This window comes from Melitaea cinxia, chromosome 20, assembly GCF_905220565.1.
Source record: "Melitaea cinxia chromosome 20, ilMelCinx1.1, whole genome shotgun sequence".
NCBI lineage: Eukaryota > Metazoa > Arthropoda > Insecta > Lepidoptera > Nymphalidae > Melitaea > Melitaea cinxia.
In genome coordinates this window covers 14,648,686-14,663,950 of record NC_059413.1, presented here as the reverse complement: position 1 = coordinate 14,663,950, position 15,265 = coordinate 14,648,686, and the positions used below count along the sequence as shown (strand labels likewise).

The following is a 15,265-nucleotide window of genomic DNA, read 5'->3' as shown; positions in this document are numbered from 1 at the left end:
CTTCGCGCATTTGCAAAAACTATCAGTGTTCCTCTACTATATTATGCATGTATACCTAGTATATAAACCTTTCTCTGGAATCACTCTATTTTCTAAAGAAAACCTCATAAAAATCCCTTACTTAGTTTTAAAGTTCTAGGCATACAGAGAGCGGTAAGCGACTTTGTTTGACACTATGTAATGATGTAAGTGTCCACTGTTGGGCATAGGCTTCTTTCTCCATGTAGGAAAAGGATTGGAAGTTAATCCACCACGCCACGCCACTTGCGGAGTGGCGGATATGCTTCCTACTACGAGTAACGATCGCTATCAGGTATTTATGATAAAAACTGGGACCGACGGCTTAACGTGCTCTCCGAGAACCGGTGGGGAAATACAAGGACAGACATCCGAACCGGAAAGAAATATTTGTACAGTTACAAATATGCATCCCGAGCGGGAATCGAACCTGCAAACCGTCGGTGTTTCAGGCGACTTCTCGCACCGATACACCAGAGCGTTGTTATAATTTTTTTTACGTATTATATAATATCAATATTTATATTTTTTGTTTCTAATAATAAATAAACGTGTATAAATTATTACATTTAAATTTCACAATTTATCATTTTTTCAGAAATAAAAACATTTCACCTTGGGGTAAACATAAGAATTATATATACTGAGTCACGGTCAACTAAAGCCATTTGTTGAAAGGCGAGCATCAGTGACGCTCTGAGGATTGAACTTATAACTATACAATTAGTCTGCCTGTGGTTTAATGCGATGGTGGTTAAAGTGTTGCTTTGTCTGTTTGTGTTAGTGGCGGCGGCCGTGGGAATCACAGGTAGGGTTCTAATAAAAATAATTGTGTGTGTGTGTGTGTGTGTCGCAAACGAATAAAAGCCGTCTTCAACGACAATTAATATAATTTGAGGGTAGGTGAAAAATTGTCACTTAAATACGAATTATTATGAATAACTCAAAAACCATTCTTAGTACCACGATATAAAATGAGACTTTTTGATTTTAAAAAAAAATCAAAATCGCTGCACCCGGTAAAATTGATGACGGTACTATATTATGTGAAAACATACAGTCGAATTGAGAACATCATACATTTTTGAAGTCGGTTAAATTATATCTTAGTAGCCGATTCGTAAGATTTTACTTGAATCGATCATATCGGTTACTCCTCCAGTTATATAAGTCAGAGCGTGATTTATTATAGCCTATGTCAAATTTCCCTGCTGCGTTCTCTGCTATGAGTAATGATATTGCTATCAGATATTAATAATAACAACCGGGACCGACGGCTTAACGTGCTCTCCGAGGCACAGTGGGAAGACCCACAAGGATAGATATTCAACCCGGGCAGAAATATTTGTATAAATACAAATATGCATCCCGAGCGCGATTCAAAACCGCAAACCATCGTTGTTTTAAGCGACTACTCCCATCAGTATTATTGTTGGGTTATGTTATGTATGGTTGTTATTATCAACTTAAATATATTAATTGCAAGTAGTGTTGTGTTTCTGTAGTGAGTAATGTAGGCAGAGCTCCTGGGAGGGTTTGGGGGGGTAGGGTCGGCAACGCTTGCGATGCGTCTGATGTTACAGGCGTCTATAATCTATGGTAACCACTTACCATTATATACCTAATAACAAAACTTTTTTTTATTTCTAGAACTAATAATCATAAGTAAATTTTATATTAGTTAGACAACGCAACTTATAATACAAAATAGAGATTTTAATTAAGAAGAAAAAAAATGCTCATTAGTTTTTAACCGAATTCAAAAAAAGGAGGAGGTTACTCAATTCGACCGTATATATTTTTTTTTTGTATGGTCGGGGATAACTCTTAAGTTTATGAACCGATTTTGATAATTCTTTTTCGTTGAACAGAAGATATCCCCGGTGTGGTACCATGATAAGAAAACCAGGATCTGATGAAGATATCCCAGACAAATCGAGGGAAACTCTCGAAAATCTGCATAACTTTTTACTGGGTGTACCGATTTTAATGATTTTTAATTTAATCGAAAGCCGATGTTTATCATGTGGTCACATTTAAATTTCATCGAGATTTGATTACAACTTTTAGAGTAATCTTTGATAACGCGTATTTACTTGACTATTTTTTCATCTACCTACGTACCTACTTGTCGATATAATTGAAGTCGGTTTTTCTTCGTTTACCTGCAAACACAATTATTCTTCAAATGGTATTGTTTTAAATTGCAAATTTATTGCGCAATATCAAAAAAAAAAACAGGGAAAAGGTGATTTTTCAATTTGATAATTTCAAAATTAATTCAGTTTTTGTTTCAACAAAGAATATCTAGACAGGAAAACTGTGAAGTTATATTTATAGTTTTTATTTAAATGAAATATTTGATTTACTTTTATTATATTACTAAGCAAAGGTATAGTTAATTTAGAAGGACCGGACCAGGCATGCCTGATCAGGACTAGATAAGGCCTGTAACGCAGATGATTGGTCCTGATCCTGATCCTCATCTCATCCTGATCAGCCGGTTCGGTCCAGTCCTTTTAAAAAACACGAATTCAGACGTGTTCAGTATCCGTTATCAGTACTTGTTCCGACTGTCAACCCTCGCCTTTGGCTGCGCCTCGGCTCGGGTAGACATTTGTCGGAACTCTTTAAAATGACAGCCTTTCCACACTTGTAATGAAATATACTATTAACACTCACACAGTCATCTGTTCCTAAGGTAAGTAACTTAATGCTTGTGTTGTAGGTAACAGCTAAACGACATGGCTACATACATTTTTCGATAAACATACATATAAATAGTAGATATAAATAAATAATCACAATTCACTTCAGCCTATGGCAGTCCACTGCTGGACATAGGCCTCGACAAGTTTACGCCAAAAATGGCGTGAACTGATAAGTGTTATCTGATAGTCACCACGCTGGGCAGGCGGTGGCATGGAGGTGACTTTGACATGGGCTGGCTTTGTCGCACCAAAACTGCTGCTGCCCGTCTTTGGCCTGTGTATTTCAAAGCCAGCAGTAGGATGTTTATCCCGCAATCGTTCGGCTTTTCAAGTTCTAAGGTGGTAATAGAGTTCTATCTACACAGTTGTGTTATCCCTTAGTCGCCTCTTACGACACCCACGGAAAGAGAGGGGGTGGCTATATGGTCTTTACTGCCGTAACCACACAGCTTGTCATTCATATTTTATCAATATATAATTCGTATTTAAATATGATTTTCAAAAAACGCGATTTACTATAAATACCGAGCTAAGCTGGGTCACCCAGGTACTCTTATATAATCTTATATATAAAAATGAATCGTAAAATGTGTTCGCAAGCGTATAACTCAACACCGCCTGGACCAATTTGACCAATTATTTTTTTAAAATGTTCGTTGAAGTCCAAGGATGGTTTTTACGGTGAGAAAAATTCGAATAATTTCCGTGAAAACGCTAAAAACAGCCCTTTTCTTTTTCTCATACAAACGTTTTTTTAATAAAATGTAGTATAATAAATAATATATTATATTAGGGAGCATTTTACGTAAGTTATTAATGATTAAATTGATCTTATTCGTAGACCGCATTTTAATTTCATTTACATTCAGTAAAAATGGTATTAACTAGCTATTTCACATTACCTATTATATTGTTGCGGGGGCGTTAACAATGGAAAATTCCCGTTTTTAAACTATCGACTACAAATTTGGTACGAATCTCCTATATGTGATGTAGAAATGATAGGATTTTAGGATAACTCATGCTCAATAAGGATTACGGGGGTGGGCGTTAACAATAAAAATTTTAAATGTATGTAACTCCGAAACTACTGAACCAATTTTTATCAAATTTTTTAAGCATTTGTAATTTGGTCCAACTTGGGAGATAGGGTAGTTTTTATCTCAATTGGACCCGATAGGTGGCGCTGCTATTGGTATGTAACTGCAAAATTATTGAACCAATAATTATCAAATTTTGTACGCATCTATAATTTTATCCAACTTGGGAGATAGGGTAGTTTTTATCTCAATCAGACCTGGTAGGTGGCGCTGCTATCAGTATGTAACTCAGAAACTACTGAACCAATTTTTATCAAATTTTGTAAGCATCTGTAATTTTGTCTAACTCGGAAGATATGTTAGTTTTTATCTCAATTGGACCCGGTAGGTGGCGCTGCTATCGATATGTAAGCTATCAAATTTGGTAGCTGTTTTCCGGGCAGGATAACATCTGCCGGGTCCGCTAGTGTCCTAATAAAAAGGAACTGAATAGAAATGTCCCATTTTGCGCAGTCGTTCAGAAATTAAGGACATTTCGGTTATTCATTCATAATTATATACATTTATTATATACATTCATACATAATTCATAGGCCACTACATACTGCTAAATTGAAGCTAAAATGATTGTATATAAATATACTACCTATTATTAATTAATTATAGAACTAGTCATGCGGACTTCGGCCTGGCCAGTGTTGCACCTAGAACAGTATGAGACCACAATTAAATCAAGTAAAATTTCCACGTAATGGACAAGTTGAGCAAAACGAGTTTGCGACTAAGGAAATTCTTCAGGAATTACGATCAACTTCACAGATAATAAGTCCCAGTTATTATTGTTTTCCGATTAGCAATTAGTGTGGTTAGTTAGCTAGTATTAGCGGCGCATTGGTTTTCACACGTATTTATGAATATACAGAATGAACTAGCTGACTCCGCAAACATTGTTTGGCTATATATGTTATTAACCCAATTCATCCCCCTCCCTTATAACTTAGGGGTATGATATATAAATGCTGGCCGATTCTCAGACCTACCCGATATGCACACAAAATTTCATAAAAATCGTTCCAGCCGTTCGGAGGAGTTTGTTAACTAATATTGTGACACGAGAATTTTATATATAAGATAAAGCAAAGCAATAAAAAAGAAGTTTTTTTTTAATGAATTGGTGTATTAATTTTTGTTATATACTTAATGAAACATAAAATAACTCCTTAACAATGACACTTCCAGTTTCGCTTATTTCTGTTAACTCGCGTATAGATATATTTTAATACTACCCTACATATTGTTAATTTCTTTTCTCCACTAGGAATTGTATATATATATATATATATTGTATTGCGACGTACCCAACATATAAATTTTTGTTTAATTTTAATGTTTGTAATTTCTTATCTAAGTGAATTGTCATATCTTTTGATCAATAAATGATCTTCAAGCCGGCATTACTAAATAATACAATGATATAATTTTATTTCAGAGTTCTTATAAAATTACTATAAATATTTGATTCAACTGCTTGTAAAATAAATATGATTGCCTGTCAACATTGATGTATGCGCACTATAGCTTTATCTTGCAAATGCTTCTTATTATATTTAATGCCAAGTATATTGATGACGTCATTTCCGTTGTACCTGTCGTTCTAAAATATTGACGACGCCGTCATATTTATATTAGATACAAATATATGTACACAACGACGCGCTGGTGCAACGGTCACAGCACTGGTTTGTGTTGCGCTAGCGGTTGCGGGTTCGATCCCCGAACATGACAAACATTTGTATTGGTCATACAGATGTTTGCTGCGGGTATAACTGAAGCGACGGATTACTCAAAAACTAGGTACTAATCAGACACTGTTTCAATTTAATTCGGACTAAACAAACACTACCTTTCCAGTAATTTATGGGTTCCAGTAAGTTAAATAAAATACAATCGACTTACTTTCTTGAAGTCGTTTAGTACTATCAATTACCTAACGTTTATTATATTTGTGTGTTTGTTACAGACGAGCAATACTACTCGATGCCCAGGATGTTTGAGCTGGACGACTACGACGAGTGCTTGGGCTCCCGCGGCGCCTTCTGTCTCGGCTCCTTCCATCTTTCATCGCAGAAGTACAGCAAACTTCTAGATATTATACAGGCAAGCACACCTTGTGGATAAATCAATCAGTTGCTTTATATAATTCAAGTAGGTATTAAGTTGTTTATCGTTGCGTGTTTTAGGCGGCTACTCACACTCACATACACACACACACATCAGCTTATCGCAGTCCACTGCTGGACATAGGCCTCCACAAGTTCGCGCCAAAAATGGCGTGAACTCATGTGTGTTGCCCATAGTCACCACGGTGGGCAGGCGGATTGGTGACCGCAGGGCTGGCTTTGTCGCACCGAAGACGCTGCCGCCCGGTTTCAGCCTGTTTATTTGAAAGCCAGTATTTGGATGGCTATCCCGCCATCGGTCGACTTTTTAAGTTCCAAGGTGGTAGCGGAACTGTGTTATCCCTTAGTCGCCTCTTACGACACCCACGGGAAGAGAGGGGGTGGCTATATTCTTACTGCCGTAACCACTCGCACCACTACATCATGCGTATAACAGTGAGAAATAAGCGACAAAAAAAATATTCAGTACATAGTCACAAATTAACAGATATGTATACACAATTTTAACAATTGTTTCTAAGTCATAAAAATAAGACAATACATACAAAATAAATACAGCATTAAATTTTTCAACGGATAATCTGTAAAATAACTTTATTTTCTACGTAGCAATCACCATTTTATACGAAAAGACGATCATTATCTATATTACCATTGGGGCAGTTGACACCCGGTTACTTAATAGCAAATTTAACCTTTCATATTATTTTAATATCATACTTAAAAATTCTGAATAAAGCTTATAATATTTTTAAAATATATTTTACACAACTTCAATATATTTTCAAAGAAACATACATTGTGCTCTCCTAGTATTCTCGTTCTACTTCTCGTATTTTCGTAAGAATTTTGAAGTCTACATGCCCTTCCTTTTTGTTAATTAAATTTCGTCTGTTCTACTTATAGCACATTAATTAAAAATTGAAATTAATTGATATTAGTGGTAGCGCCGGACACCCAGCTAAAATGCTTTGAATATAATAACAAAACCATTGATTTGGCTTAATATCCTAATAATCCGAAGGTCTGTTTCTAGTCTGGGTACTATAGCTTTGCTACTGTGTGTATAGCTTTGTGGGTCTCTTTCCTCCATGTCTCGGTGAGTACCTGAAACCAACGGTCCCAGGTGTTATCGTATACATGTAAGTTACTCATGTTGAAGGAAATATCCGCCTGTGGCTTGTGCCTAACAGTAATACGCTTTTTTGATGCTGAGTTCAATTCAATGTGCATAGAAGTCATAAGCAGTCACTGAGTGCTTAAAGAAAAGAATTAAATAAAAATAAATTTTATTGGTAACAAAACACTGCTTACGTAAGATAAAATTCAACAAAATTCAATCCTAATACTAAACTACAAAGCTTTACACAAAAATGTAATTAAAAAAAAATTAATTTGTGATGTCACCAATCGAACACCCACTTGGTATTGTTGAGACATCGTTGCTCCAACACTGATTTTCAGTGAGCACTGTGTATATGCAGATAGCAAAAAGTGCAGCACGGACAGTGATAATATTGAAAAAAAAAGTTATAAAGAACAAACGAAGAGCGGGAAAACAGGAACATACTTTATAGTAAGGAATAACAAAATGAAAAAATAATAATATTAATAACAATAAAAAAATAACAATAATTACATAAGGCGACTAAAATGTAGCATCAAAACTTGATAAAGCATAAAAATTTAATACAGTTAAAAAAAAATTAAACTATAGCAACTTGACGTAAGCTACATTCAAACATGATCAGCCAATTTCATAACCAATTCAATTCATTCGTTATTTTTAAATTAATTCACATCGTATTCATTTGTAAATATAAGGAAATAATTTTATTAACTACAGCAGAAAATATCTTGCTTAAATCTCATCCTGTTTCTATGTTAAGGCAGCCAGAACTCCTGGAAAGTAAAGGACTCCTGTAAGTGTAAGGGATAGGATCTTTAACTCGCTTGCGATGTTTCTGGTGTTGCAGGTTATCATTAGTTAGGCAGTATACTTGTTTTGCACTTCAGTCATATATAAAATAAAGTTCGATCACAATGATAAAAAGTTTGTGAAAACGAAAGTCAATAAAAAACTGTTACGTGTGTGTATGTTTGTAAAAAAATGCATATCGAACCAGACCCACAGATGTAGAAAATTCGTTATCGAAACGTAAATACCTGATTTAAAAATAGCAAACATGGCTGCCAGTCGTGACACCTTATGACCTTATGACGTTATTTTAACTTGAATTGTAACGCCACATCTATTTTTGTTGGAGTACCTATATGTTATTATAGATATACCTATATAAAATATTCCATGGCTAGTTTATGAAATGTGTTTTTCCATTCTCCATTCATTCATTTGAAATAATTGATTCCATTAGCGTCAAATGCTTTTTTTTAGGTCTATTTTTTATCCTACTATAAAACAGAAAAAAAGTATTGTGAATATTTTTTGTAACTATCAATTGGCTTTGATTTTTGAGTTATGTTATTCTTGTATATTTTTTGAAAAAAAAAATTATATTATTGATTTTAAAGAGCGCAAGACCTATATATTTATTTATAATTTAAATTTTTTATATTTACATATTACGAATTAATTAATATTTACTAATAAAATAACTGTACTGTTAGTACTGTACTGTAGAGTATTTATTTTGATTTTAATCCAGACTTTTAGATTTTTTTTTTTCAAATTGAAAATTATTTTACTAATACAAAAAAATATATATATAACGTCCAAATATTTCGAAGTGTTATAGTTTTGACAGTGTTTTAACCGTTATATTTATTTACGGATGTCTCGAAATAAATCTAAGAAATAAAAACAAAATTAAAATCTTTGAACTTTTTACAGAGTTCATCAACTTACGGCTCTCCAGTTTGTTTAAAAGCGATAAAACCGGCTTAATCGAGACTTATACTTCAATTAGCGCATTATTACATAATACATAAACAGAACATTTTATATAAGGACGTGACGATTTTATAAGATGATATCGTTAATTTCTTAATAATATTCATTGATAATAATAAAACTGTGGTACTGGTGGTATGCGGTTTATTGAATAAATAAAAAATAATGGCGCTTATGAATCATTTTTTTTCTTGTGAATTTTTAGTTTGTATCCACAAACCAGAGTTGTATTTTTATATTTGTTATATATACTTTAACTGAGGTAGGGCACGGCAGGAATTTCCTGCTCAAAATATGGAGCAGCCCGACTGGGGTAGTACCTCGACCTTACAGAAGATCACAGCTAAATAATACTGTTTTCAAGCAGTATTGTGTTCCTGTTGGTGAGTAAGGTGACCAGAGCTCCTGGGGGGATTGGGGATTGGGTCGGCAACGCGCTTGCGATGCTTCTGGTGTTACAGGTGTCTATAAGCTACGGCAATCGCTTACCATGAGCTTGTTTGCCGCCCTAGTGACATAAAAAAAACTTAATCGTAAACTTTCGTTTAACATCGCCCTTAACCGACTGAGTTAACATTCCAACCTATCAATCAACAATCAATAATATTTAGGCTTTTCTATAATCCTCTGATCATTGTTCCGCATGCCTGGACTAAACGTAAGACAATTTACCTTATTCACTCAATAAACTGTGTAATAAGCGTCAAGTTCACGTTTTTTCCGCTGGAAATTCAATGAAATGTCAAAGATTTATTGTAATGAGTTATTTGATATTAACGTCGTGGTTTATTTGTGTCGTTTCAAAAAAAAATGAACTCTAAGTATATACGAGTAAAAGATATTTGTTAAGCAGTTAATTGATTGTAAAAATACACAGATCCAATTAAATTATTTACCCACAGGAAATATCCAAAGACAAGTACAAGTTCAACCACACAGTCATAAGCCGTGGGTACTGCGTCACCACGACATGCGCTCACGTTTCTGGAGAGTTCTTACCTGAGGTCTTCGAAGACTGCGTTCAAAATATTACGAAGAGCAGGTACAAGCTGGACGCGAGGCTCCTCACCCTGGAGTACTGTCAGACCAGGAACAGCCCCCCACAGACACCTGTCGACGTGTATGATATGATATTCGCCTGCGTCGCCGGTCTGATCCTGATCGGCAACGCTGTTGGAACTGCATATGATCTACTTCGCAATCCAGATGCAAAACGTGAGTTATTATCTAACTATTTATCGAATTATATTTTAAATTTGATTGTGTTACAATAGAAACTCGAAGTAAATTGAGATTCATCTATTTAAAATGTATGTATTCATGTTTTCCAGAGGAAACAAACACTGTCAAAGTCAAAAGTTCCTTGATTCTAGTAGGCTTTAGAAGTATTTGTGTATCGTTATATTGGTAACAATTCTGATAGCGATCGTTACTCGTAGTAGGGAATATATCCGCCAACCCGCATTGGAGCAGCGTGGTGGATTAAGCTCTGATCCTTCTCCTACATGGAGAAAGAGGCCTATGCCCAGTAGTGGGATATTATAGGCTGAAGCGAACAATTCTGGTGTAGTGGTGCAAGTAGTCGCCTAAAACACGGTTTGCAGGTTCGATTCCCGCTGGGGATGGATATTTGTAACTGTACAAATATTTCTTTCCGATTTGGATGTCTGTCCTTGTATTTTTATTATATTTCCCCACCGTGCCTCGGAGAGCACGTTAAACCGTCGGTCCCGGCTTTATCATAAATACCTGATAGCGATAGTTTCTCATAATAGGGAAAGTATCCGCTAACCCGTTATGGAGCAGCGTGTTGGATTAAGCTCCAATCCTTCTCCTAAATGTAGAAAGAGGACTATGCCCAGTAGTAGGGTTTTAAAGGCTGAATGCGATATATATTACATATTTAAATTGCATTTGTTGATTATAGTTAGTATAAAACTACCCTGTTGGTATGTGTCCTATAAGTGGTGTGTGTGTGCTTTAGTAAATAAAATCTTTACATAGCTCTTTATTATGACCCACTTTTTTCGCATTTTATCGCGATTTATTAAGTTTTTTAAATGTCCGACGTTTCGAATACTTTACAGCAACCTCGGTCACGGGAGGACTCCCGGAATCCGAAAAAGTTGTTTCATTATAATGAGAGAAATTCGCGTAAACATTAGAAAACAATATTTATATACTTCTCTTTCGTTACTAAAAATATAAAATGGGACACCAGGTAGGAACGAAGTTCCTTCGGATAGTATAGAAACAACACATTTTGAAAAAAAAAAATGTTGAATTTTATATATATTTTCTAGTTCTTAATAATTTTGTTGATTGGTTTTTAATTAAGTACATAAAAGTATTTAGGATGTTTAGTGTTTTAGAAAATAAAAAATACCGTAAAATAAAATAAATCAAACAAAATAATAATAATAATAATTCAAACTATTAAATGAAATAAAAAAACATGTCTTTATTTATTTTTGTCGACAGTATAAAATTACAAAAATAATCTAAAAAAAAAAAGTTTACTAGTAATATAGTATACAGTCGTGTGACTGATATTACGTCATTTCCGTTATATATTTTTCTTACGGTTTTAGTATCACATTTTTTTCAGTTCCGTCGCCCAGCCAAATGTCAAGCCTGCCGTAAGGAACTTCGTTCCAATAAAAAGTGAGAAGTCAATAAAATAAAAAAACAAAGGTGTCACTTGTTTATAATTCGCAGTGACCTCCAGGATTATTATCTTATAACTTTCCGAGTCCATTTCTTTGTCTAAAGTTCAGTTACGTGAAATTTATTGTCATGTTTACATTTGAAACAAAACATGAATAACGAAGTGCAAGTAAAAACGCGGAAACGCCATTAACTGGAATGGAGCGCGAAATGATACTGTGACTTGAATTACACAGTAATTTAAATGAATTGTTGTACATTTATGTAAATTATTACGCTTATTATTTTTTCTTATTATGAATACCAAGATTTTAATCTGAATATAAATTTTATGATAGTAAGAAGTATTTGTCTTTTATGGACATCTTTATCTTACCTAACTTTACAGTAAAACAGATAAATTCTATGAGAATGTGTCTGTTGTCCTTTTGTGCCCTTTATAAAATTCAATTACGAACAATGTTTGTTTTTTTTTTCGATTTCGTTTACAAAATGTTTTCAATAAACCCTTGCCTAATTCAATTTCCAAATAAAAAAAAATAAAAAATAAAATCGAAATTAACGCAAGCGAAACCGTAAACATAACTAGTTAAGAAAAAAACATGAAACATAATTAATTGTTTCTTATTTTTCTTTGTTTTTTGATTACAACACTGTAATTATCATCACCTAACGATTATATTTTATACAAAATTTATTGGTCTAGTCGCAGATCCCTGAACTTGATAATAAATTTACAGATGAGCGTAATAAATATATTAGCCGTTTTATTGTTTTATATTACACGCGTGCATGGTCCACCGCTCGGAGTTGTGGTGCATGTGCGTTCAGGAACACCGGAGGTTTACGAGTTCGATTTCAACTCGGAATTAAAAATTTTAACTAGCGACCCGCCCCGGCTTCGCACGGGTGCAGTGCTGATACTAAATATACTACAGAATGTCTTTATTTATAGTATGAAACTAGCTTATAGCATGGTTATTAACATGATATCAACAACGTTCAAATATGCGTCGTTAGATTACACGTTGTTACAAAATGCGTTGAAGAAATAAAGGTTCACTGCTCGTTCCCCCTAGGAGATAGCTAGATATTATCTAGCCTATATGTTGACCCGACTTGTTGATAATATTCGTGCAAAATTTGAAGTAAATCCATGCAGTACTTTTTGAGTTTATTCCGGACATACATACAGACAAACAGACAAAAATTCTAAAAACTATATTTTTGGCTTCGGTATCGATAGTAGATCACACCCCAAGTATTCTTTTAAAAAAATTTTCAATGTACAGTTTTGACTTTTCTACCATTTTATTGTATGTATAGATTACGCAAATAATGGTCCGACCTTACGGGTCTTTTCACCATACCTTGGTGAACGTAAATCTGATGGTCCCGGTGGTTGATACAACATAATTATAGCGATTGTTACTAGTGGTAGGAAAATTATTCGCCTATAACACCCGCAATGTAGCGGCGTTCTGGCGTTAATCAAGCCCTTCTATTTGAAAACGCACGGTAGAATATTTACTAAGTTTTACTAGCTGATACAGTTCTGTGTAATACATTAATGAATTAGCTGACCAGCAGACCTATTGGTTAACTTGACAGCCACCAGTGACCACCAAGGTTTAGTTGTCAACCGGACTTTGATGTCAACTAAGATTGTCATACCATTGGTATCGCGTATCGTATTGAGTGGATTTGAGCTTACGGTGCCTTTCAGCACGCCACTCGAACGACACTAGTTTTCGTCGATATTATGCCGCTAAGTCAAATAGGACGTTATAAGCATAGTTAGTGGCTTATTTTACGACGTTTTATTTTATGCGACTTATACACTTGACAGTTCGGTGTTTAGCGAAACCCGGCGCTAAATTCATTTGTTATTCAAATAAAACAAATCTCCGTCCCAAGTAGACGTTTACGATTTTACTTAATAATTACTATATGTCACTAGGTCGGCAAACAAGCTTACGGCTCACCTGATGGTAAGCGATTACCGTAGCCTATAGACACCTGCAACACCAGAAGCATCGCAAGCGCGTTGCCGACCCAATCCCCAATCCTCCCAGGAGCTCTGGTCACCTTACTCACCAACAGGAACACAATACTGCTTGAAAACAGTATTATTTTGCTGTGATCTTCTGTAAGGTCGAGGTACTACCCCAGTCGGGCTGCTCCGTATTTTGAGCAGGAAATTCCTTCTGTGCCCTACCTCAGTTAGTTACTCATACTAATACTAATTACTAATAATAATATAAATACTGATTAACTTAAACATAACACAAGAATTAATTACCCCATTCGATGCAAACGTTCTGAAATTATGCACGATTCATTTTGATTATTCATTTGTTATTTATACAGATTCAATTACTTCCATGAAATGTTTCTGCTTCATTACCATACAATTTTAATCAAAAAGTTTTCTAAATAAAATTATCGAATAAACGAACTCTCGACACTTGATAATTTTAAGATATAATTGTAGATTAGATTAGATCATTAGATACACAAGTATCTTCTCTCTTATCTCTATTTCTTATCTTATCTTCAGATAATTACAGCCAAAAAAGACGGACGGACGATTTCGTCGATATCACGTATGATGGAGAATGCGCGTTCAAATCACGTCGGGGTCACAAGTTTGGGGGGAACGAGGAATAGGTTGTTGAGTTCCTCGTCCGTCATCGCAAAGGGAGGATCCTCCGACCAGACGGTTATTGTATCTGGTGGGCTTCCGCCCCAACGGTTTTCGGGTTCTAGTATATATACTCAATCACTCTGAAAACTTTGATAGCGCGAACCAAATTCTCATATAGGGTTAGGAGAGTCTATGAGATCTGATTGATTCTTAAAACTCGGTATGAGAATTTGCTCTGCATTTGTCCAAGTTTTTAACCGACTTCCAAAAAAGGAGGAGGTTCTCAATTCGACTGTATTTTTTTTAAATGTATGTTATATCAGAACTTTTGACCGGGTGGACCGATTTCGACAAATTTTGTTTTAATCGAAAGGTGGTGTGTGTCAATTGGTCCCATTTAAATTTATTTGAAATCTAACAACTACTTTTCGAGTTATATCTAATAATGCGTTTTTACTTGACGCTTTTTTCGTCGACCTACGTTGTATTATACCGCATAACTTTCTACTAGATGTACCGATTTTGATAATTCTTTTTTTGTTGGAAAGAAGATATCCCTAGTTTGGTACCATGATAAGGAAACCAGGATCTGATGATGGAATCCCAGTGAAATCGAGGGAAACTCTCGAAAATCCGCAATAACTTTTTACTGGGTATACCGATTTTGATAATTTTTGATTTAATCGAAAGCTGATGTTTATCGTGTGGTCACATATAAATTTTATCGAGATCTGATAACTACTTTTTGATTAATCTTTGATAACGCGTAGTTACTTGACTATTTTTACGTCGATTTACGTTGTATTACTCGTCGATGTAATTGAAGTCGGTTTTTTTTTCGTTTGCGAGCAAACACAATTATATGAGATATTTTCCATAGGGATGTAGGATACGTCACTTTTCTCTAATTTATATGTCGCGAGATAGATGTCGCTACAACACGAAAACATTAATCCACGCAAGAACGTTTACCGTCAAAAAGTTTTATGTAATAACAAAATTGTTTACAGGTGATTCTGGGAAATAGGTTCATAAAAATAATTAGATCTCGCTGATACCTGCAGTGAACTGGCGATAATTGCGAATGACAT

General features: G+C 34.8%; 1 protein-coding gene across 1 annotated transcript in view; it reads left to right on the top strand.

Annotated features, from left to right (window-relative positions):
* The first annotated feature begins 689 nt into the window (after positions 1-689).
* The window catches only part of LOC123663308, a 45,590-nt gene continuing 31,014 nt past the window's right edge, over positions 690-15,265 (top strand). The window contains exons 1-3 of the mRNA XM_045597997.1: positions 690-826; positions 5,790-5,926; positions 9,763-10,075. Coding sequence (XP_045453953.1) covers positions 766-826; positions 5,790-5,926; positions 9,763-10,075 — 511 coding nt within the window. The 5' untranslated portion in view covers positions 690-765. The remainder of the gene's footprint in view (positions 827-5,789; positions 5,927-9,762; positions 10,076-15,265) is intronic.